We start from the raw sequence: 26,004 nt of genomic DNA, 5'->3' as shown, positions 1-26,004 counted from the left end.
AACCATGTCATACATCTAGGTATTTTAAATGTCAACAGGATTTATATATGGTGATAGTACATTTTAGAGAGAAAGGATTGTCAGGAAACAAAGTTTGGGGAAGGAAACTAAATAGCATAAGCTGTCAGTTATAAGAAACTTTAGAAATTGGAGGTCAGGGACAGGTTAACTTCTCAAAGCATTACTAAAAAGTTAACATAAAATGTACTATTTTTGCTACCTGCAGAAGTAGCATACCTTGAGGAACATTTTTTATATCAAAAGTGTCTTAGTTAACATCCTAGCTCCATCAAAGAGGCCAAAAGTAATTCTATGCAAGGACCAGAGAAATTTAGAACTTGATACAAGAATTGTGACTGGGGTGCCTGGGTGGCTCAGTCGGTTAAGCACTGCCTTCAACTCAAGTCATGATCCCAGGGTCCTGGGATGGGGCCCAGCATTAGCTCGCTGCTCAGTGGGAAGCCTGCTTCTCCCTGTCCATCTGCTGCTCCCCCTCTTTGTTCTAATAAATAAATAAAATCTTAAAAAAAAAAAAAAAAGAATTGTGACCAGCCTAAAAAAGAACGTAAATTGGGTCATCTGGGCATTTAGAATAAATAATTATTTACCTGCACATAATAGGAACCTAATTTTACTTAATATACAAGAAATCCAGAAGAGGGCTGGGATAGTTGGTCAAAGGTACAAATAAAGACAAAGGCTCCTTCTTGAGGCACCTGCATGGCTTGGTCAGTTAAGCATCCAATTCTTGATTTTGGCTCAAATCTTATCTCAGGGTTGTGAGATAGAGCCCCATGTTGGTCTCTGCACCGGGCATGGAGTCTGCTTAAGATTCTCTCCCTCTCCCTCCGCCCCTTCCCTACCATGTGTACATGATCTTGCTCTCTCTCTCTCTCTCTCTCAACATAAAAAATAAAGATCAAGGCTCCCCTAAATTCCTCGTACACTCTTACCATGTGACCATCACCCTCAAGGTCACACACTATGGCTAGAAGAACGTGGTAAGAGTAAAGCAAAAACCAAGTATTTGCTAAGTCTTTCTAAAAATCACCTTTATTGATTTTATCAATCATCTTTCTAAAGACCCCATTTGGTAGACTTCCAGTTCATCTTACTAAATTATATGGCAAGGGAGCCTTGGAGGTATTTTTAACTGGATGCATAGTTGTTCTCAACAAAATCAGTAAAGAAAGAGAGTTTCAGTAATGACTAGATAGACAACAATCAATGTATGTGACATCATGGGCACTATGGAGTCTAGGAACAATAATCCTCCTCTGCTACTGTCTGGGGAAGAAGAGGACAACCAGCTCAGTTGACATGAGTTGGCCAGAGAAGTTTTCCTAGATGCTGGAATCTGCCATTGTGATCATCTAACTTCATGCTCCCAAACAACCTGCTAATAGTCACTTGTCTAAAGTGGACTGTCCACTTTGCTTCAGTGGACAGCCAAAGCCTTTATCCTGACAATATTTTTTTTAATTGTAAATGAAGTGACCTTCTACTTCACCACTTAACCACTTGTGGATCTAAGTTTCCTCTACCAGTCCCTGAGGACCTATTGAGCTCTGGGTTCACTATCAAAACCAATTTCTCTCAGTTCTAGTTTGGCTTAAAATAGTTTTGTATTTTAAAAATATTTTACATTGGTTGTAGACATATATATTATAGGATTTGACAAAATACATTAAACTGATGTCAATATTTACTTATCTTGGCATATCTCCCAGACTACACTTAAATACACAAAGTTTGGTCAATATTATGACCACCAAATAAAGAAAAATACTCAATTTAGGAACAGGAAGGTTTAAGTTAGAAATGGGCCAAATTAATAAAAGTTTGGATTGTACTAGAACCAGTCTCTTAATTCTAGGCAAGTCATATATTATTTTGACTGGGAAGCACTTTCTGATCATACATATTGATGAGTTGATTTTTTTTTTTTTTTTACTTTTATGACTCTCCTCAATAACCAAACTTCAAATTTCTCTTGAAATCTGCCACATATTGACAAGGCACAAAATCCAAGGGTAAATGGCTCCTAGTTGATATACAGCACTTTAAATACCCTTATCTAATGTTGGGTGATTGTACCAGATGTTAACCTACCATCTAAAATGCACCTATTGTGTGCCAGGTGCCTTATATGCATAATCTCACTTGATGATTGCAATCTTGAAATATGAATATAATTATTTCTGCATTACAATCAGAAAACTAAGACTTGATAGGTAACCTGCTGAAGGCATACAACTAATAAGCGGCAGAGAAAGGACACAAATGCAGGCCTCTCTGCTGCCAAAGCTTGCACTCTTGCCACTGTATACACACATGCCTATACCTCCCTGGATTATTCTTTTTTAGTGTAATAACTCCGAACTCTCAGCCAACGTATCGTTGAATGGCACAAAACAATAAAATAGATCTTGCTTGGGATCCCTGGGTGGCACAGCGGTTTAGCGCCTGCCTTTGGCCCAGGGCGCGATCCTGGAGACCCGGGATCGAATCCCACGTCGGGCTCCCGGTGCATGGAGCCTGCTTCTCCCTCTGCCTATGTCTCTGCCTCTCTCTCTCTCTCTGTGACTATCATAAATAAATAAAAATTTTAAAAAAATAGATCTTGCTCAAGAAAGACCATGGTACTTACCCCGGAGCAACACATCTCCAACCTAGTGTTTGTTTTATACCAAGGCCCCCACCCCACTTTTTGACCTATGTGCCAGCAACCAGATGAGATGGCATCTTTATTTCATACCTACACAACTGCAGTTATGAGCCTTGGCAGTGAGACCAGCAAGTAAAAGAGACGACTTGAGGTGGTTGAGGTGATGATAGAGAAAGTCCTTCATCGGTTTACTACAAGAGATTCTTTGGATTCAAGCATTCAGATGTATCCAGATAGAGCTGTCTTTTAGATTCAAGCCAATTGTGCATGCAGTTTTCTAATTAATGTAAATTCCCCTCCCAATGTGTACAAATGCTTCTGTGCATAAACTTCAGAATCTGCAGTCTGACCAAATAAGGGGCAGTGGAGAAAGTGGCCAACTCAGGATCAAACTGCTACAGACAGACCAGAAAGTTTTTCTGAAACACTTTACAATGGAGGAGGAAGGGCCTGCTTTTCTTTTAGGAGTAATTAACCCAGATTTTTTTTTTGAAAGGCAAATGCATGTCACAGAAATATTAAGTTTTTAAGAGAATAATATAAAAGTCTACCCATCCGCTTCTATGATTTCAGATACCCAATGAGTACAATAATTGATATAAATCTACTGATATTTTTCATGTTACAGACAATGGAGTGAAAAATTGAGATGATGACAGAAAATCTGAAGGGAAGAAGGAAAAGAGAAAAAAGAGAAAGAACAGAACGCACAAGAGAAGAGAGTTGTAAAGCAGGGAAAGCAAAGACCTGCAACACGGTAGAAGGAGGAGGAAAGAGGATGAGAAAATTTAGCGGGAAGAAGAAAGGGACCAAGGGGGACAGAGCAGGTGAGATACAGATGGAAGGAGAGCAGGCTTAGCAGGAAAGGCAGAAAAAGTCAATTTCTGTGGTGAATGTAGCAGTGACTGGTCAACTATGCTCATGGCCCCATGTTACTTGGTGTGTGGGGACCAGCATACATCAATGGCAAACACTAATGAGTTCTTCTCTAGTTGCAAAGAATCTTTTAATCAATAAAATTTAATTTATTCTGCTTTCCAAATAAAGTTTTTTCCTCCTAAGGATAATTTTATTATTCTAAGATAATTTAGTATCAAAAGATAAGCTGGGTTTCAGTGTTTACTCTGGAACATCAGAGTTCCTATAACTACTTCTTTGCAGCATTCAAAAGCTACCTAATTACCTTCACTTTGCTTTTTGAGTGATTAGAGCTGCCTTAAGCCACAAATCGACATCTGTACATTTGTACTGATCCTTCCACACATCCCCCCATCTGCTGCTATATTGGTTCCTACATGGGATTGAATAAAGAAGGAAAAAATATGTATAGTTTTAGCAAAGCACATCTTAGAAATAATTGCTAAACCCATAGGCACAGCATTCAATCCTTTAGAAGCTTTCTTCCCTTCATTGAGATGGGCATGAGTATCATTGAGATACCGTGGTGAAAATCACTCTCTGAGCTATACATCTGAAACCAAAGTAAAATCACCTCATGGGGAATTACTGGACAGCCAAGAATCATTTTTTTAAAAAATACACCATTCCTGAATTTGGGCAGTCATTAAGAAATCTTCACATTTGAAAACTCAATTTCTAAAAAAAAAAAAAAAGAAAAGAAAACTCAATTTCTGAAAATATGTTTTTAATACCTTTTGCTTAAGACTGAAATTATGCAGTTTGGTTATTTAATAAACGACTCTAAATAATCAGTGGGATGGATTAATCAAACGTTTCTTGGAACCAAAATATTTAGATAAATGAGTTTCTCTTTTTGTATGTGTTTATGTCATTCCTCAGACGAAGCCCAAACCATTTCTCTTTGTTGATAATGAACCTACCATTTTAACAGAGTGCATTCCACCTTCCTTCTCTTCCTGACAGAGTATAGGGCCATCCATTTTTGCTATTTTTATATTACACAAAGAACTTAAATTTTTTTGAACTTTATATTTTGTGTGAGTATACAATTTTTAAAATGCCAATGTTCAAAAAGTACTGATTACTCTATTTATGCTTTTCAAAAGTAAAGGCTATTTGAAATACTAAGGAACCATCTGTTAACATTAAAGACATAGTGAGTGCCATTTGAAATAATCAAAAGAACAATTATGGCTTAATATGCAACACATTCTAAATAATTGATAATGTAAGGTTCCCAGGTCATTCTATAAAGTTGATCAATTCCAGGGAGGAAAAAAATAAATCAAAAAGGCTTTCAGATCTATTCTTTTGAATGAACTAATTTATTAAAAATTTTCTTTCTTTTTTTTTTTTTAAGACCTGAGATCATGAGCCATATACTCTACTGGCTGAGCACCCAGGCACCCCTAATTTGGAAAAAATTTCAAAGTCAATTGTATGGGCTTTAAAATCTTGTTACAATACTTATAACCTACTTTTTAAAGGTGAAAAGAAAAATCTATGGGAGTAAGTTCTGTCAAAAATGTATGATTACAATTACGCAACTTTATTTCATTCTTTAACATTTTTAATGAAAACAAAAATAAGTTTAAAATAAAGATTCATAAAAATTGGAGGGTAATACTCTAATCAAATAATTTCTAGAAATGTACTGTGAATAAAGTAAGAATATGTGCCTAAATGAGGTGTTTTCAATTATGAGTCTAAGACCCGATTTAAGTTTACAGTTGGAATCGAATCTCACAAGGGGAATATATATTAAGGCAAGATTTATATGATTTAAGAAACAATTTGAACCACATCGGTAAAACATGAGTGAAATAAATTGTAGAGAGTGAGATGAAATATATAACAAGTAGAGCAAAATGCTTTAAACTGGTCAATTTTCACAGTCACATACAAGTAGGACACAGCTGCAGTTCACTTATAAATTGCATCTGACAAATTATCCTAAGAGTTTAAATGTGCTGATTCTGGAATCAGGAGACAGGTAAAGGGCAAATACCTACACACCTGATCAAACAATAGTTACCTTAGCAACATCAGATTACTTTAATTCAGATGATAAAATCATTTCTTTGAAAGGAATTTTATCTGGAGTATATTACCAAAAATTATGCCTGACATATATATCATTCCTATATTTGAAAGGTCACTACATTGCACTGCCTTCAAACAGTGATTTTTAAGTAGCAACCGTTGATTCCAGAACACATGTATTAATAATAGTAGTATCGGTGACTGTTATAACAAAGTGCTCTTTGTCCAATTATGTCTTTTTTTTTGTAAATGCTGTTTTAGCAGTAGAAATTGATTTTCCCAATCACCCCACAACACAATTAAATAAATAATGGAATGGAAACATAGCATGCAAGACGTACCAACAGTGCTACTGCATTTACAAAATACAATACAATCCCCCTATTAAGCAATACACCATATCACTAATTCAGTTCTGCTAAAGATAATTTTTCCCTCAATATTTTAGAATATTTTTTCACTATAAGGGAACACTTCCTTTCACCTCACACCCCCTTAATAATAGGGACTCTAGCCTATTTTGGGACTCAGATAAATTGTGTTACCCGAGCTCAGACACTTTCCAGACTCATTTACCTATGCTTGGCTTTCATAGATGCTTTTTCTAATGTCTGACCTCTCCTCTCTGATGGTGACTGAGTAAAGCCAATCTTGTGAGCAGGTAGGTTCTTAATACATGATTTCAGGGATTTCTAAAAGTCTTTCTATCCCAAAATATATTATCTGCCTGCTTGGTGATGCTTAAAATTCTTCCAAACAAAAAGAAAAAGGAAAAATATTTTTCTACCAGTGTAATTAAGACTGTGGGAAAATTTAGTATTGATGAGTCACAGTCTCCACAAATCAGCTGGGGGAGGAAGTTGTAAACAAACAAAAAAAAAGGATAGGTAGAAACCTGAGGTTGAGGGGGAGGAAAAGGGATTATCAAGGGAAGGGAAAGGTGCAGACATCAACTCGACCTTTGCATGTTTCACAATACTGCCCTGGTCCCTAGGAGAAGGAGCAGAGAATTGCCAGGCTTGGTTAGCAAGGAGAAATGGCCACCTGGCTAGACCAACTAGGTTTCTATTTCCTATCTGCCCGTTATTCACAAACTTCTAAAAAAAAAAAAAAAAAAATTAGGTTTGGTCCTGGAAATCATATTGTGGAAACTGACCATATTTTGGGACTTGTGCAAAAACAGTAAATCCAGGAAGGAAGGAAGGAAGGAAGGAAGGAAGGAAGGGAGGGAGGGAGGGAGGGAGGGAGGGAGGGAGGGAGGGAGGGAGGGAGGGAGGGAGGGAGGGAGGGAGGGAGGAAGGAAGGAAGGAAGGAAGGAAGGAAGGAAGGAAGGAAGGAAGGAAGGAAGGAAGGGTCGTTTTGATCCTGAGACCTTTCCAATTCAACATGATATACGCAAGATCTCTTTCTGCTGAGCTTCTACAATGTGGTATACACATGCAAGGACACCACAGTTCACTGTGACTAATGATGCCATCTGAAGAAAGTCAGACAACAGAATTTAAAAGATGTAAGAAGATGAGGGTGCTCAGTCGGGTAAACATCTAACTCTTGATTTCAGCTCAAGTCATGAATTCAGGGTTGTGAGCTTGAGCCCTGTGCCAGTCTCTGTGCTGGGCATGTAGCCTGCTTAAGATTCTCCCCCCACCCCACTCTCTCATGAATGAATGAATGAATGAATGAATGAGCAGATGAAAACAGAGATAACGAGTGACATACTTTAATTAAGAGATGAAAACTAGTAGAAGTAATCATGCACTGTTTATAGAGTTGCCCAAACTGCAAATACATAGGTACACTACTTAATGTTGGAAATATGACAACTCTGTTAGACATGCAAGCTTCAAATTCTTTAGTATTATATTTTTGTTTTTTGAAAGATTTTTTTAAATTTTTATTTATTTATTTGAAAGAAAGAGAGAGCATGGGGGGAGGGGCAGAAAGAAAGGGAGAAGCAGACTCTTCACCAAGCAGAGAGCCCAATGCTGCAGGGCTCCAAACCCAGGACCCCAGGATCATGACCTGAGCTGAAGGGAGACACTTAACCGACTGAACCACCAAGGCATCCCAAAAAATGTTCAATAAGATCTTTGCATAAAGATTACACATACAGAGACCTGTAATTTTGAACCACGCTTATACGAGAGTGATTTCTGCCTCTGCATTTCACATCCTGAGCTCAGTCACACAGCACAAGTCTCCGAGGGCAGCTGACATAGTCTGACCCACAGTAACGTTCTGTGTTAGGGGCCCTTGTACACACCTCTTCCATCTCGATGCATTCTCTTAGGTAAGAAAGTGACACCCATCACCTCTACCCAAACATGATTGCTCCAGATGATGAGTTCGATGTAAATCATCAATAAGACCGATTTTTCCTGACATAATAGCTACCTTTAAAGATTGAGAAGGTTAGAAACAAAACCTGAAGCTAGTATTTTACAGATTTGTGAGCTTTAAAAAATTTTGAATGATCTGCTATTTTGGTCTCATATATGTTGAGCCAACCAGAAATGTATATTAAGTTTTCCCCTCATCAATTCAATTCCTAAAGATGCTATATAATTTTAACCTTAATTTTTAAAAGTCTAAAAAAGAAGACACACAAGGAAGCATCATTTCATTTTTAAACAATTCTTCTACCTGTAGAACATTTTACAGGGAAAAACTCTTACTGAAGGCCTGAAGCTACAGGCAGTTTCAAATCTAAGTGTTTGGGACACCTGGGTGGCTCAGTGGTCGAGCATCTGCCTTTGGCTCCTGTCGTGATCCCGAGTCCAGGGATCCAGTCTTGCATCGAGCTCCCCACAGGGAGCCTGCTTCTCCCTCTGCCTGTGTCTCTGCCTCTCTCTCTGGGTGTCTCATGAATAAATAAATAAAATCTTTTTAAAAATCTAAGCGTTTGATGTAACGGTTTAGCGCCTCCTTCAGCCTCAGGACGTGATCCTGGAGCCCCTGCGTGGAGCCTGCTTCTCCCTCTTGTCTCTGCCTCTGTGTGTGTGTCTCATGAATAAAATAAAATCTTTTTTAAAAAAATATGACATTAATGATTCTCAAAGTTTATAATAATCCGAACTTCTTGAAGCTGCATAATAAAATTCCTCTACCTTTTCTGATGGCAGAAACGAGGTAGAAATTGAAGCTTTCCCCACAATGTCCAACTTGAAGTATTACACTTTTTTCTTACTCTCTAGCACTCATTCTTTTTCAGACTTAGGGATGTGATTATGGTCAGTCTCTGGATGACTTCTATTTGCTAGCTTTAGAGCAAAAGCAAAGGCTATGTCATATTTTAGTATTAAGTTTTCTATGCCAGCACCTTACAAAGGATGCGGAAAACAGAGGGGGGGGACCCCCAATAACAAAGCTTTGTATTATCACCATGGTCTTCCATCACTACCTGACAATCATACCTTTTAGCCCAGCTTTGGCTCACTTACCTACCACTCTCACTTAGACTAATGACAGGCGAGCACCTCTGCTAAGGGTCACACCAAGTGACAGGCTCAATCAATCAGTCTTTGGGTTAGGTCTGGGTTGCCATCATATTGGCTGGTCTTTCCACTTAAAGATTCTTGAGATATCAGAGAAAAATGCCAGAACATTCTTGGGAAGGGAATGAGAGAAACACTTTATTAAGGAAGGGACTCGTTACAGAAAATTAATTTTTCAAAGTCTAAAATTCCCCCTGAATTTGACTCCTACTTTACAGACAAGTCTGCCATCACGCACAAGAAAGTTGTAAGAGCACGATTTTAGACCTCTAGAAAGCATTTATTGACGTAAAACATTTTAAAGCAGACATGAAGGTGTGTGTGTGTGTGTGTTTAAGAAAACAGAAAACTTAAGGACTCTTATCATTCGTACATGCATGTTTATCTGAAATGCCAGCTGCTCGGTGGATTATCTCCCGCTATGTCAGTAATTGTTACGAGCCTACAAGACATCGAAACTACAACATGAGATCACTAGGCAATAGTCTCTATTTGGTTGGGTGCAGGTATTTTTTTGCCTTGAAATTCTAATCAAAGAGTGCCTGTCACACCGTTAGAAGCACCACGGAGGCGCGATCTTCAGGAGTGCCAGGGGAAATTACAGAAAATGGACAATATCGCATTTCCCCCACATCCTCGATGTACTGGCTTAAAACAGTCAAAATACAGGCATCATATAAAATCGTATTTCTCGGAGCTACAGTAGACTTCCTCAGCGTCTGATTTTGATGAAGGACTCCGCAATGATCCTTTTAAAAAAAAAAAAGGAAAGAAAGAAAGAAAAAGGTACCTTTACACCATAAGGGGCTTGCAGCCCTTACCTGGAAATCAAAGCTGTGCAGATAAAAGACAGAGTCATCAATAAACAACACAGGGATCACTTTTGACAACAAGCAGCACGTTCAAAGTAAGAGCAATCTTCTCTCTCTCTCTCTCTCTCTCCCCTTAAACCCGTGTACTCGGGACGCGGCGGGGACCCGTCCCTGTGGGCTCGGGCGGCGGGAACTTCGCGGCGGGGACGGGCGCGCCCCTCGGTCACCGGCCGGGGCCGGGCGCCAGGACAAAGGTCCGGCCGGCGAGCGGGGGCGGGGGCGGGGGCGGGGGGCGCTGCCCGGGTCGCCGCTCGGTCCGGCAACTTTGCGGCGCGGCGGCCGCGGAGCGCGGGGCCCGGGGCGCGGCGGGGAGGCGCGGAGGCGGCGCGGGCGCGGGCGCTACCTACCGTGGTACTCCTGCCCCGGCACGTAGTAGGTGGGGTTGCCCGCGAGGTGCAGGGAGATGAGCACCTCGCCCTGCTCGCCGTCCCCGGCCAGCTCCCCGTGGTGCGTGCACAGGAAGAAGAAGGGCGAGAAGCGCGGCGAGGAGCGCGGCCAGGGGCCCGGCGAGGAGCCCGGCGAGGGGCCCGCCGCGCGCGCCCCCAGCGTCGCCCCGAGCAGCAGCGCCACGAGCCACGTCCGCGGGGCCCAGCTGCGCTCCATGCCGCCGGCGGCCCCGCGGGGAGGGGCGGGCTCGGGGCGGCCCCGCCGGGAAGTTCCGCGCGAGGCCGCGGCCCGCAAACTTTCTGGCGGCCGCGGGGGAGCCGGCGCGGGCTGCGGGCGCCGGGAGCGCGTCGTCCGCCTCCGCCGTGCGCCTCCCTCCGCCGCCGCCGCCGCCGCGCGACGCCCCTCGGCCGGGCCTGGGAAAGCGCCCGCCCCGCTCCGCACCTTCTTAAAGCCCCGGGCGCCCCGGCCCCCGCCCCGCCCGCCGCCGCCGCCGCCGCCACACGTGTCCCGGCCGCGCCCCCGCCCCGCGCCCGCCCCTCGCGCGCCCGCCCGGCCCCCGCCGGCCCCCGCCCGCTCCGCCCCGCTCGCCGCGCGCACCTCGGGCCCCGCCGGCCCCCCGCCCCCCGCCCCCCGCCGCCGGTCCCAGGAGGGGCGCTGTCGGGGCCCCCGCGGCGAGGGGCGAGAGGCGGGGGGCGGGGGGCGGGGGCCGAGCGGCGGCGGCCGGGCCCAGCCCGCCTCTTTGTCTGCGCCGCCCGCGCCCCGCGCCCCGCGCCCCTCGGGGCCCCGCGGCCTCGCTGCTGGCGGGGATGCGCCCCCGCCCGGCCGCCCCCGCCCGGTCCTCCGCAGCCGCAGCCGCAGCCCCGACCGCAGCCGCAGCCGCAGCCGGGCGGCCGGCGAGACCGAGCGGCAGCGGCCCTGGCAGCCCCGACAGGCGCTCGTCGCCGCCCGCGCGCGGGGGACCTGCTGATTCTTAAAGTCAGTGTTTATTTCCTTTAAATGTCAGCCGCGACCAACGTCCCCGAAACGGGGAAGGGGAGCGCGTTCCGGGGGACGCCGGCAGCGGCGACCGGGGCGGGGGCTACTGCGCGGCCGCCGGGCCCGCGGGGAAGCGATGGGAAGCGCGTTCCCGGGCGGGGACGGCCGCAGCCCCGGGGCGCCCCGAGCGAGCCCGCGGACAGCGGCGCGGCGGCAGGTGTCAGGCCAGGTGTCAGCGCTTGTCCCCGCCCACGCCTGCTAACCGCCCAGCCCAGAGACACCCGCACGGACGGAGATGACTAGATCATAAAACTGGAAAGGATGGCGTCTGTGCCTATGGGGGGGGGGGGGTGAAAGGCAGGGTCCAAGGGGGGGACCTCCGCAGTCATTCCGTTGCACAAATAAGACCTTGCTTCTTCTTCGTCTTACCCAGACCGAGCTCAGACCGGCCGGAAGGGCCCCCCCCAGCTGCCTTCTGTGCTCCCCGCTACGAGCCCCGAGGGCCCAGCTGCTCTACATATATTTGATGTAATCATGGTCACCCCTCAGCTCCGTGCTGGGTGCAGGCTACATGGGCTGTAGGTAAATTACCACATGTTACAGGCACACCACCCCAGAGGCAAAAAAATAAAAATAAAATTACCCATTTCACAAGGGAAGAAACAGTCAGAAATGTTCATTTGCCCAACATCAGTCACAAAGGCTGGATGCGAGACCGGCTGACTGCCGGCCCTGCAAGGCTCTCACCCAGAAAGCCCTGCAACCATCGACAACCTTAGCTGGAAGGCCAACTACCACCACCACCTGTTCACAGCAGGCAGCGTTGCCCCAAACAGAATTACAAGAAACTTACCCCACAGCTGGCATAACTGTTACCATATCTTCCCACCCCGTTATGTGCACATAACCTAAGACAAAATGAATCACTGCTAGAAAGAATCCAAACCGTTGCACATTTTTAGCTGACACTTTCACATGTTTACTGTGTGCCAAAGTGCTATCCTAAACACTTCATACATTAACCTCTTCTAATCCTCATAACAACTTTATGGGGAAAGTACTCTCAAGATCATCATTTTACGTGTTATGAACGTGAAGCACAGAGAGGTCAAGTAACTTGTCCAAGGTCACACAGCTGGTAAGTGAGAGAGCCATGACTTAAATCTGATTCCAGAGTCCCGGCACTTAACCAGCTCAAACCACTTCTAAGGAACGCATATTGGTATTGTTCGAGGGATGGGAAGACAACAATTCTTTACTAACATCAGATTACCTCATTTAATCCTTACATTACCCTGTGAAGTAGATATAATTATCCTCACTTTTCAGAAAAGAAAGGTAAGAGTCATGGAAGTTAAGTGATTTGACAAGGGCCCTCACTAAGAAGAGGAGTCTGGGATCAAATCTGGCCATGCTTGTTGCCAAGGTTGCTGCTTTAAATAGTCTTTAGGGGCACCTGGGTGGCTCCGTCCATTGAGCTTCTGACTCTTGGTTTTGGTTCATGTCATGATCTCATGGGTTGTGAGATCAAGCCCTGCATCAGGCTCTGGGTTCAGCAAGGAGTCTGCTTGAGATTCTCTCCCTCTGCCCCTCACCCCACTCGCATGGTCTCTCTCCTTCTCTCTAAAATAAATAAATACAATTTTCTAAAAAAGAAAAAATTGTCTTGAGGAAAAGCACCGATAATTGGTCCAGGACATAACTGGCACTTAATTCCCAGAAGGTTGCCAATTCCCAGAGGTCCCCCTCTTTCTATTCTGTAGGAGATATTCTCTTGTACATCTCTCCATGGCTTTCTTGGCATTCAATTGATGTAACCAAGTTCATTTTCCAACTTTCCCCTTTTATTTTTTTTTTAAGATTTTATTTATTTATTCATGAGAGACACACAGAGAGAGAGAAAGGCAGAGACACAGGCAGAGGGAGAAGCAGGCTCCATGCAGGGAGCCCGACATGGGACTCGATCCCGGGGCTCCAGGATCAGGCCCTGGGCCGAAGGCGATGCTAAACCGCTGAGCCACCTGGGCTGCCCTCCAACCTTCCCCTTTTACTGTGCTTTCTTCACTTTTTACAACATTACTTCGCTATTGTATTTTGGTGACTTTTATACTCTTAACTACTCAGGCTCAAACCTCTGACTTCAGCCCCGTGGTTGTTCATTAACAGACACAGAGACTGTTTAAATAATGCCCTGAGTGGTGTGGAGTTGCTTAAGAAAGGGGTAGATGCTGGTACACCCCCCTTAGCAGTCCTTTGGACAAACATGAATACTTGTGTTCTTACAGTAATAGAGGTCCAAGTTTACACATCTCTGATACTTTCACAGTCAGACCCAGTTCAACTCGCTATTATTAATACTTTTTAATAATCTTAAAAATAATACACAAGATCTATATAGAATCACCTTGAACATCAGGAATTAGCATCTTCCTCATAGAGCAGTGTACTTTAAGTCCCACAAGAGAAGGCAAAGTAGGTTACAGGTCAAAACTTCCAGTTTCCCAGCTCCTGTGCTAAGCCTTAGATCTTATTTCTATTTCATAAGTCATAATAAACATCTTCAAGAATATCTGTCTGGTCCAGAAAATCTACAAGCCTTCAAACTAAGTAGGAAAGTAGAGAAATGCTTTTCAAGAAAAATTGGCCGTCATCAAAAAAAAAAAAAAATCTGCAAAAAATAAAAAGTGGTGTCAGGGGTGAAAAATGAGTAAATCTGTGGGAAAGGGAGCTTAAATGGGGTAAGATTCTTTTTTAATTAAAACTGCTCTGAAGTGGTAATTAGTCTACCAAAAAAATTACACATAGGCATTTTTAGACTATAAATCCTTTCTTTCTGGGAATTAGAAATCATTGCCCAGTATTGAATTCGAATAATTATAACACAATGGGAAACACATATATTGTGTATGTATATGCATATAAAATCAGATCCACAACTTTCAAATCATTGGGAGATGATCAATCCAGATAAAAATACAAAACAGAAAAAAAATTTAAAAAATACAAAACAGACATTGAATCACTTTTAAAAGTTGTAAGAATGCACTCACTGTCTGCCTTTTATTTATTTTTTGACCCCCAAGTAGCAAATGTTTTGATATGTGTGAGAAAGTAAACTTCTACTCTTATTTACTCTGGAAAAGTCAAGCAGAAAGTATATAAAATTATATAATATATATATCACATAATATAATATCAATATGTATAATATAAATATGTATATTATGTAAATATATAATAATATAAATATATATGTGTGTATATATACATATATATGGAGAGAGTGAACAAACTGGAATCAATCAACTCTTTAAACTTTAAAGTAGTAATAAAGGGCCAAATAACAGGAAACCCTTCCTTACACAAAAGTAAACTTCCCAAACGTATTACTTGTAAAATACGGTACAATCTGAAAAGGTTGAGACTCTTAAGCAAAAGAAGGGTTAGTGAAGTCTCCAGGGACTGAAACTTCACTGGGAAAGGACTGGTTCTGATATGCATGTCCTGCCAGCACATGTCACTTAATGCACCCCAAATTTAAATACAAAAATGAGATAAACCACAGGTCAATAAAATGTCATCGTGTCATAAAATTTCTGAAAAAGATCCCAATTCCTCAACACTAAAAATCTCTCTCTCTCTCTCTCTCTCTCTCTCTCTCTCTTTTTAAGCTTCTCTACTTCCAAGGATTCTGTCTTTTCTCTCTAGCATGTCCTTTCCAATCCTTATACCCTAAGTACACACTCTCAGCCTTCCTTCCTCCACTTCACCCCCCACTTGGATGCTGTTAACTCAGCCTCCACATCTCCATTTGCATGCTTTTTTCCTCTCAGACCTTTCCCTGACCTTGCCTACCCCCCATCCTAAATCAGGTTCTCTAGAGCTGCAGTGTCCATTATGGTAGGCCCTAGCCTACAGGTTCTATTCAAATTGAAATTAAACAAAATTTAAAATTGAGTTTTTCAGGCGCATGAGGCACATATCGAGCATTCAATAACTACATGTGTTTAATATTTACTATATTGGACAGAGCAGACTTATAGACTATGATAGTTCATTTTGTATGTCAGCTTGACGGGACCAAGGGATGCCTGGTAAAACATTATTTCTGAGTGTTTCTATTAGAGTGTTATGGGAAGAGATTAGCATTTCAGTTGGCAAACTGAGCAAAGCAGATGGCCTTCCCCAATGTTGGTGGGCATCACCCAATTCATTGAGGGCCCTAAAAGAACAAAAAAGTTCTATTAGGAATGGAGAACCCTCTCTTCCTGCTTGAGCTGACACATCTATCTTCTCCTGCCCCTAGACATCTGTGCCCCTAGTTCTCAAGTTCTGGGACTCAAATCAGGACTTAACACTATTAGGCCTTCAGACTTAGACTAGATTATGCCATGGACTTTCTTAGCTCTCCAGTTTACAGATGGCGGACTGTGGGACTTTTCTGCTTTTATAACTACATGAGCCAATTACTATAGGAAACACCCTCTTATATATATCTAGATAGGGAGAGAGAGATCCTAATCATTCTGTTTCTCTGGAAAACATTGACTAATCCATAGTCTATCCATATTTCCATCATCATAGAGTGGCCTATTGTATAGCACTGCCCTACATTCAAAGGATGAATGAATGCTCCTACACTTTCACATTCATTAAGTCATTTGATCAATATATATCAAGCATCTCATATGTGCCAAACTGCTAGATACAGTAGACACAGCACTGAATAAAGCTAGTACAGTGCCTGCCCTCATGGAGTTTACAGTCTAGTGTTGGGAACTGAACAGTAAATGAGCACAAAAAAACAACATAATTCCTGACACTGGTAAATACTGCGAAGAAATAAAACAGGATGATGTGGTGGAGAGCATCGAAGGCAAACTGGTCCCTTTAGATTGAAGCGGCAGGGGAAACTTCTCTGGAGAGTGAAATTGGAAACTTCATGAATATGGATGAGTCCACCATGTGAACATGTAGGCGGAAAACAATCCAACAAGACCATAGAACTAGTATGAAAGCCCTAAAGCAGGACAATGCTTGGGATGTTCAAGGCTCAGGAAGAGCAGCATGACAAGGGAAGAGTAGTAAGGGATGAGGCCAGAGAAGCAGGAAGGGGCCAGATCACATCAATACGATGGGGAAGATTTAGGTCAAGAAGTGACATGATCTGAAGGAATTAATTAATTTTTAAATGCCAAAAACTTTCTGAGGAAAAAATATTCTGCTAAATTTCTCCAAGGGTTTAAATAAATGTCCGGTGAATATTTTAGCATAATTGTCTCTAGCGCACTTTCTGTTACAGTATAGCAAAGTACATTATTAATTCATTCATTTACTCGGCAAATATTAATTGAACGACTAAGACAAGCAGAGCACTGTGTTAGGTTCTGGGAAAAGTGGTGAACAAGACCGATGCAATTCCTGCTCCATAAAGCTTACATTTCAGTGGGAGAGACAGATATCAACATCAATTACTACAATCAATGAGGGACTTATAAAAGTGATGCATGCTTTAAAGGGGAATACAGCATGAGAAGGGAAAAAGAACAGTGGAGATTTACCTGAGCAAGAGGGTGAGGTTAGGATTTATGAGCAATTAGTTTGGTAAAAAGGGCTGAGGAAGAAGGAGAAAAAACATATTTCAGCCCAGAGCACCTCTGTGTGAAGAAGATGACGACGGGGAAAGCAAAGTGGTGGATTCCAGACCTGAAAGCATGTCAGAGCTGATGGAGTAAAGAGCATCAAGGGAGACTGGCCCTGATGAGCTGTGAGCACAGCAGTAGATAGGCTGGGCAGGGCCTTTTCAACCACAGCAGGGTCTTCTTGCTGAAAGCAGTGGGGTGGCACTGAAGGGATTGTAAACAGGGACATACCCCGAGGTCATATACATTTGAGGGACACCTTGGGTCATCTTGGTTACATTGGATTGGGGAGCATGAAGGTAAATACGGAGAGAAGACTCAGATGTGGTACAAGTAGCTCAGCTGAGATGATGGTCTGGGAGGAGAAGGAGGGGGGAGGGCGGAATGGGGAATATTTAAAAGACCCACAGCCCCGTGTGATAGACTGAATCACTAGACACAGGGCTAAGGGGAGGGAAAAGATCGTGCCCAATTTTCAGGCTTTTGCAGATTAGTGACTGTTGCTGGATAAACTATTTTTTAAATATATTTAAGTAAACCTTTTAATAAAGCATAAATATGCACCAAAAGGTAAGCAAATCAGAAGTACAGAGCTCAATGGATTTTCACAAATGGAAGACTCCATATGAGCAGCATCAGGAGAACATTAGGCAGAAGTGCCTATGACCTGTTGGAGCCACCACTCTTCCCCCAAGACACGGAAGGGATTTTAAGCAGAGACATAACATGTCTTCAAGATGGTTCATTTCACCTGTTTTTAAACTTTATGTAAACAGAGTTATGCAATATATGTGATTTTATGCCTGGCATCTTTAACTCAACGTCATGTTTTTAAGAATCATCCAGTTGCTGCGTGTAGCAATAGTTTGTTCATTCTTATTACCATACAGTATATGGTGAGGATCACAATTTATTTGTCTACCGTTAATGGAAATTTTGGCTATTTTCAGTTTGGGCCAACTAAAAAAATGTGGTTAAAAATTACTTTTGTGCATGTCTTTTGGTGAACTTATGCATATATTTCAGTGAGGAGAGGGAACACTGGATCATGGTGAAACCGCTTTTAATGCACTGCCAAAGTAGTGACATATAAAGACAAATCTACAAGATGTAAAAAATGAAGCAAAAGCAAGAATCAAGAGATAAGCCAGTAGGTGCCCAATCCACCCAGGACTCTGACATCTCCCATTTCAATAGACTTTGAACTTCCATTTTGAAGGCTATGGGGGGTGTGGGAATAGGAGATAAAGCTTAGGGTCGGCCCAAGGTGGGAAGAATGATAGGATTGTACTACCCAAAGTGGGGCTTGCAGAGCGGTCTGTAAATTATCTGTTGCCAGTCCATGTTGAAATATGTACATAAATTAAGAGATTTAGAAACTTTTAGAATAATTTTACAGTGTAGTAACATCTGAGCAGCAATCCATTTTTCTAGTAACTAATTTTAATTGTATTTTATAAAAATTTCTTTTGGTGACATACCACAGATAGTTCCTAAAGCACTGCGATAGAAAACCCATGCCTAAAGGTATGATTGATCTTCAAACAGCTAGACTTTCAACAAAAAGGTGAACTAGAAAAATTTTCTCATTTGTCTCAATCTTGGCATAAAGTAATGATGGCAGGGGAATGCTCTCACCAAAATTTGAAACCCAAGTCTGGCTCTCAAGAACATGTGGCTCAGGAGGTGCCTGGGTGGCTTAGTTGGTTAAGCATCTGCCTTTGGCTCAGGTCATGATCCTAAAGTCCCAGGATTGAGCCCAGGGATCAAGCCCCAAGTCAGGCTCCCTATTCAGCAGGAAGTCTGCTTCTCCCTCTCCCTCTATTCCCCCCGCCCTCCGATTGTGCTCTCTCTCTTTCTCTCTAAAAAAAAGAAAAAAAAAAAAAAAAAAGAACATGTGGCCCAAATTCATACTTCTGTTTTATTTGAAAACCCTCAAGCCAAGAATTAATTTTAAAGTGGTCCTGGGTTAAAAGTGCTCCCAGGCATCTAGAAGGAACAAATTCAAATGGTCTCTATGAAGGAAAAATAAACCTCCTTTAAGCCAGCCTTCAAAGAACTACAACAGATAAAGATGCATTGAACGCATGTTTGCAATCACGAGTCACTAATACTGTGAGAAGGGAGAAACCAGTGAGTCCACGGGAATAGTAGATAATCAGAATCGGACCCACAAAGACTTCAGACGCTGAAATTATCAGCTATAGAACACCAGATGTGTTTATTGATAAAATGCAGAAAAACAAAATGTTTCAAAAATATAAGAATAAGGGACTATCAAGAATGACCAGGCAATCTCAAGACCTGATACCTAAAATTTAGAACCCTCATGGCAGACATAGCTGCTTCTGGCAGCCTGGAATATTAGACATTCTGGGAGGCCTGGTTCCTGTAAAACAGCTAGATCCAGCATAAAACATAATTTTCTTGTGTTATTGGGCTCATAGGAAATAAAGGAAATCACTAAGAGACCAGAAAAAATTTTTTTAAAGATTTTATTTATTTACTCATGAAAGACACACACAGAGAGAGAAAGAGACACAGGCAGAGGCAGAAGCAGGCTCCCTGCAAGGAGCCAGATGCGGGACTTGATCCTGGATTCCAGAATCATGCCCTGGGCCAAAGGCAGACACCCAATCGCTGAGCCACCCAGGCTTCCCGAGACCAGAAAATTTTTAAAAAGGAACTAATCATGAGGGGAAACAGGAACCATGTGCAGTGAGCATATATGAATGGGTTCCCAACTATATAGAAGCTCAATGTATAGCAGTTGGCACTGCAGATTAAAAGTGGAGGGAAAAGTGGACTTTTCAATAAACATCCAGAGGCAATTCTTTATCTGTATGGAAAATAATAAAATTGAAACTCCACTTCCCACCTAGGGCCACAGCCTTAGGTATAGAGCCTTCCACTTGTATGAGTCTCTTCCAAGGCCCTGTGGGGAGACTAGAAATGGGTTCACATAGTCATATGTTTTTGTAAAATTTGAAAATATATGTTGAACCCATGGTTAAGATCTCCCTTCCTTTCTATTCTAACTACTCCAAATTTCTCCTTGTGTAAGATTGTCATGGCAGTGGCTGTGAGCATTTTTTTTTTTTGAGTGGTTAAAGGGAAGTCGACTTAGAGATTTGAGTTTTGTTGGTTATTTTTATGTAGTTTGCAGTTACTGTGTATAGACTTAAGTTACTGCTAGCTGCTGTCCCAGTAAAGAATGACTTTCAGAAAATTTACTGTCTGCTCTGTGGACCTCACTGGAGTCATGATATGTAAGTACAGTTTAGACATTATATTATAAACTGTCCTTTGGGCCCTGGCACCAGAGATATGTGAAGAGTGGAAGGATAACATGGTGTGAAATGTATAGAGCCAAAAGTTAGTGTGTGGAAAATTCTTCCAATTACAAGATATTTCAAAAGTTCAGAAGTGCATGAACTAATTCAGTATCTATAATTATAACAATTTTTTGATGGGATCACTTGAAATGTAGTTTAACTTAACCAGAATACCTATATATTTTCTAAAGAGTTTATTTATTTATTCATGAACAACACAGAGAGGCAGACACAGGCAGAGGGAAAAGCAGGCTTCATGTGGGGAGCCTGATGTGGAACTCGATCCCAGGACCCTGGGATCATGACCTGAGCCAAAAGCAGATGCTCAGCCACTGAGCCACCCAGGTCCCCCTCATATCAGAGATTTAAAAGTTAAGTTGTGGGGGATCCCTGGGTGGCGCAGCGGTTTGGCGCCTGCCTTTGGCCCCGGGCGCAATCCTGGAGACCCGGGATCGAATCCCACGTCGGGCTCCCGGTGCATGGAGCCTGCTTCTCCCTCTGCCTGTGTCTCTGCCTCTCTCTCTCTCTCTCTCTCTCTCTCTCTCTCGCTGTGTGCCTATCATAAAAAAAAAAAGTTAAGTTGTGGAATCCATATATAAAATGTAATTTGAGACTTCAGAGTGTTCAGGAAGAGCACACTAACTTCAATCTTTATTAATAAGAGTCTAAACATCAGGACGCGTGGGTGGCTCAGTCGCTTAAGCATTTGCCTTTGACTCGGGTTATGATTTTGGGGTCCTGGGATCGAGTCCCACATTGAGGTCCCTGCTCAGCGGGGAGTCTGCTTCTCCCTCTCACTCCCCTCCCCACTGCTTGTGCTCTCTCTCTCTCAAATAAATAAATAAAAACCTTTTTAAAAATTAGAGTTTAAAGATCATGTTCAATACATCTGAGTGTGTGGGGCTTAAGTGCAGAATGACGGCCACTGAGGAGGCAGGAGTGGCAGACGGAATCAGCTTGGGTACCATCTACCAAGCCCAAACAAGACAGTAGGAGAATGGAAAGTTATGGACCAAACGTGATCACTTATGCACAAATTCTAAGCAAATTACTAGTAAAGAGAATTCAGCAAAATATAAAAAAGATAATATAGGATGACAAAGTTGGGTTCACGCTATGCCAGAAAGAATAATTTAACGCTAGCAAAGCTCTTCATTATATTCACAATTAAAGAAGAAAGATTAAAGAATAATTTCAAAAGATATAGGAATTTTGGCATCTATTTGTAAGGATCAAAATGAAATATTGAAAGGAACTGCCTTAATCTGATGAAGGATAGTTAACAAAAAAATTCTACAGAAGCATTTTGCAAATTGGCGAAATGTTATAAGCATTACATTTAAGATCAAGAATGAGACAGGTGCCCTCCCCCACCATTTTTATTTCACACCAAATTAAAGGTCCTCGTCAGTGAAATAGGACCAGAATAAAAGGAAATACATATATAAAGACTGCAAAGGAACAAACTGAATTCTTAGTTGGCAGTTAATTCCTTTCAGTTATTGAAGATAGTACATTGTTTCTTGGCTTTCATTGTTACCACTGAAGAGTGAATTATCACCTTCACTGCTACTTACTGGAAAGGTAATCTGTATTTTTTTTCTTACTCTTTTAAAACTTTTGCTGTATCTTTGAGGTTCTTCAGTTTACCTATGATACTTTTTTTCTTCATAAAAATCTAACTTTTGTAACTCACCTATTCATTCAATATAGTTTGTATATTTTAGGAGTGATTTGACTCCCTACAGGGAGAACAGGGAAAAATATAAAATAATTCTACTCAGAGAAGCACAACGACACAAGAACAAAACAGGTTCTGCAGGAATAAGTTAAAATATGAAGTTATATATAGCTAAAATTATAAAATAATTTTCCCAAGTTACAATCTCTAGGAAGTGGTAGAAACATCATTCAAACCTACGCGCAATGTCCCTTAGCATCTAACCACTACACTGTCTTGCCCTTGGCCACAGAAGGCAAAACGGTGTCTCCTACCAGATGAGAATGTTGCAACGAAAATTAAAACAAGATACCATTTCATACTTACTAGACTGCAAAAGTTAGAAGTCTGACAATAGCAAGTATTGGTGAGGCTATAAATTACAAGAATTCTTATACATTGTTGCTAGAATACAAATTGTGGCAACCATCTGGAAAGCAATATTTCAATATCTGGCAAAGTTGAAGTAATATAGTAATTTTGCCTCTAGCTATACAGCACAGAGACATGCCCAGGGGGTGCAGAAGGAGATATGTACAAGAATGCTCAAAGCAATATTGCTATATTAATAGCAAATACAAAAATGAAAACCACCTTTAATAGAAAAATAAATAAATGATCTGGTCGTACAGTGGAGCAAAGTTTCTTGCTGTTTAAACAGCTTCACTGAGGTTTAATTTAAATACCATAAATTTCATCCGTTTTATTTATCATTTTATCATATATTAATGATTTTTAGTAAATCGTTTAGAGTTGTGCAACATCATCACAATCCAATTTTAGAACATTTCCATTACCCTAAGAAAGATCCCTCCAGCCCATTTGCAGTTAATCTCATCTGCCTTGGTTCCCCCAGACAACAACTAATTTACTGTGTATCTATATGTATCTATTTTTATACTTGTCTTTTCTGGACATTTAATACAAATGAAATTTTAAAATTTAGTCTTTTGTATCTGGCTTCTTTCACTTAGTATAATGGTTTTGAAATTCATCCATGTTGTAGCATGTATCAATAGTTCTTTTTATTTCTATTTTTATTTTTTTTAAGATTTTATTTATTCATGAGAGAGACAGAGAGACAGAGAGAGAGGCAGAGACACAGGCAGAGGGAGAAGCAGGCTCCATGCAGGGAGCCCAGTTAGTTCTTTTTAATTGCTAAAGTATTATTGTAATGTATAGATAGACCCATTCACTTTTTTTGGCTATTATTAATAGTGCTTTTTGAACATTCCCATGTAAGTCTTTGTCTGGATGTGCATTTTCATTTCTTTTAGGCAGATATCTAGGTGTGGAATTGCTTGAGAGCAAAGTTTCTAACTGTGTTTGTGCCTAGGACCTCTTTAGCAGTCTGATGAGACCTATGAGCCTCTTCTCAAATGTTTAAAATGTTTTAAATGCCTTGAAATATATAGGATTACAAAGAAACAAATTGTATTGAAATATGGTTATTATCAGCATACTAAAAAGTTATGATATGGTAATATATGTTTTATTAACTCATTAAATAGAGTAGCAAGATAACAACTAACAATGTCAAAGTAAATATCTGTATTTCAAACTCTCTCTCTGTATTAACCATAGTGTGATATGGAAATACCCATGATTCCTCTTGGTAATAAAGTCACACATAACTATGGTTGGCTTCCCACTTTATAATTAAAGGAAATGCTTAAATTTCAGCTAAAGTTAAGTAAAAATTCTGTTTCATAGATTTCCCCCACCCCCTGGCTGGGTTCTCAATTGATTAAGAGCTTGAAATATAATATTATATTGTAGTGAGAATGAATGAAAGAAAGCTACTCATTTCAGCATCAATGAATTTCATAAACATAAGGTTTAACTTAAAAAGTAAGTTGCAGGAGAAAACATACACTATTACACGACTTATGTAAAGCTTATTTATCTCCTAAATAATACTATTTATTGATCAGGCATTCATACATGTATGATAAAGTATGGAGCAATGCATGGTAATGGTAAACAACAAATTCAGAATGGTAATTATCTCTAGGAGGGAGGGAGAGGGGTTTGTCCAAGAAGAAGGTAAGAGAGCTTCAACTTTATTTGTAATGATACATTTCTTAGGCTAATAGGTATGTATGCAGATGTTGGTTATATTATATGTTATTTCTTATGTTTCTTTTTTCTTTTTTTTTCCTTAAATAGGCTCCATGATCAGCATGGAGCCCAATGCCGAGTTTGAACCCAGGACCCTGAGAGCAAGACCTGAGGTGAGATCAAAAGTCAGATGCTTAACTGACCAAGGCACTCCTCATATGTTTTTATATTTTATGTTTCTAGTGTATTTCCATATGTATGAGATATTTCATAAAATATTTTTTTCATAAAATATTTTTAAAAGAATGAATTAACCCTTTGAAAACATGTAATTAAAGAAACATTATAGCCTCTACTTAAAAATCAATGATAATATTAAAATATTCATGCCTAAAATATGACTAAAATACTTAAAATGCTTATACCCAAGTTTGTGAAAGTAAACAATGGGAAGTGAAAACATAATAGTATCTTTTCTCACCTATCATCACCAGCTGAGAATCTAATTTTTGAAAATAGCTGGAAAATTTTAGAGATATTCATTTTCTTCATATTTTCTTTAAATTTTCAATTATTTGAGCTCTCTGGACTTTCCCCAGACATCTTGTCCAGATAACTTTTAAATTTCATTACACTATTATTTGTAGATTTGAGTTGATAGACTCTTTTGGTTATAAGCAATGGAGACCCTAGTCACATCAGTTTAATCCAAAAAAACCTACCTGTTGGTTAAGATAACAGAAATGTTCGAGGGAAGTTATAGCTTCCGTCTAAATAATGCTGCTGGACCTCCACTCACTCTTCATCTCTCAGGTCTGTTTTCTCCTGCAGGTCTGTCATTCTCAGGAAAACCTTCTCAACACGGGTAGCCGTTGGCAAGTCTTCGTCATTACAGGACCAAGCCTCCTTGCATCGGCTTAGAGTTGTGTGCCAATCCCTAAACAGTCACTGTGATGGAAGTGCTGACTGGCCCGGTCCTAGGCATATTTCCTAGAGCCTAGGGTGACTGGGTATAGGCCCACCAAAACCACAGGGATTATGAGGGAGGAGGGGGTGGGTCCCCAAAAGAAAATGTATTAAGAGACAGGAAAGGACGTGCTAAACAGAACAAACAACAAATGTCCAGTACATCATCTGAGGATTGAAATGTCCTCCCATTGTCTAGCAGTGGAGGCTCACTCCGGTGTCATGTAGCTCTCTAGTAACTGCAGGATGTCTGACACATCTGCATGGATTCTTCCATTTAATGATGAGTGCTGATCAGGGCTGGCTTTCAGAATTAGCATTCATGGCAAGAGAAATTTTGACCTGAGCAAGAAAATTCTGGACCTTTGTAAAACAGAGGCCAGGACTCCCATGTTCTGTAAAATTTAATAATATCAATGGCGTTTCCTATTCGGATCCTCAGTTTGCTACTTCCATGATAAAAGCCTACATGAATATTATATGATTCTGTAAATCTTTCCAATAAAGTTATATAAAAAAGAAGGATTTGTTTAATACTATTCGATTCAATGCTGTGTACTGACATAATGGGAAAATTATTCAGGAACATTTCATTCTTGAGAAAATACTGCCTACATTATCAATGCCTCAACATACCTGGGCTTATAAAAAACTATAATCCATACTTTCTGAGCATATGAACTTGTTGGCAACTTTTCACCACAAAAAATAATTTATCTTGGAATTCAACAGCTATTAGCAGTGCTCAAAAAGTGAAGTTTTCTGTAACAGAAAAGGATACAGTTGCAGATGATATTTACCGACTTCATTCACTCAACAGTCAAGGAAATTTCCTGAGGAGGCTCTCTATTAATGAATATTCTTCCAACTGAAATAGGTAGCCCAATTTTTTAAAAAGATATATATATATATTTTTAGAT

At 41.1% G+C, this 26,004-nt stretch overlaps 1 protein-coding gene and 1 long non-coding RNA gene across 3 annotated transcripts in view; one reads left to right on the top strand and one right to left on the bottom strand.

Moving 5' to 3' along the window:
• Positions 1 to 10,601, bottom strand: part of RELN (reelin) — a 492,310-nt gene extending 481,709 nt beyond the window's left edge. For both annotated transcript variants that reach the window (XR_007403524.1, XM_025449216.2), the window contains exon 1: positions 10,346 to 10,601. Coding sequence is in view for 1 of the 2 variants with exons in the window: in XM_025449216.2 (XP_025305001.1) it covers positions 10,346 to 10,601 (256 nt within the window). In the remaining variant the exon portion in view is untranslated. The remainder of the gene's footprint in view (positions 1 to 10,345) is intronic.
• LOC125752914 (uncharacterized) lies at positions 9,485 to 25,001 on the top strand. Its single transcript, XR_007403525.1, has 3 exons — positions 9,485 to 10,033; positions 24,227 to 24,291; positions 24,950 to 25,001. It is a non-coding gene; the product is annotated as an uncharacterized LOC125752914 (long non-coding RNA).
• Positions 25,002 to 26,004: the final 1,003 nt, after the last annotated feature.

The sequence above is a fragment of the Canis lupus genome, chromosome 18, assembly GCF_003254725.2.
Source record: "Canis lupus dingo isolate Sandy chromosome 18, ASM325472v2, whole genome shotgun sequence".
NCBI lineage: Eukaryota > Metazoa > Chordata > Mammalia > Carnivora > Canidae > Canis > Canis lupus.
This window is presented reverse-complemented; position numbering and strand designations above follow the sequence as displayed.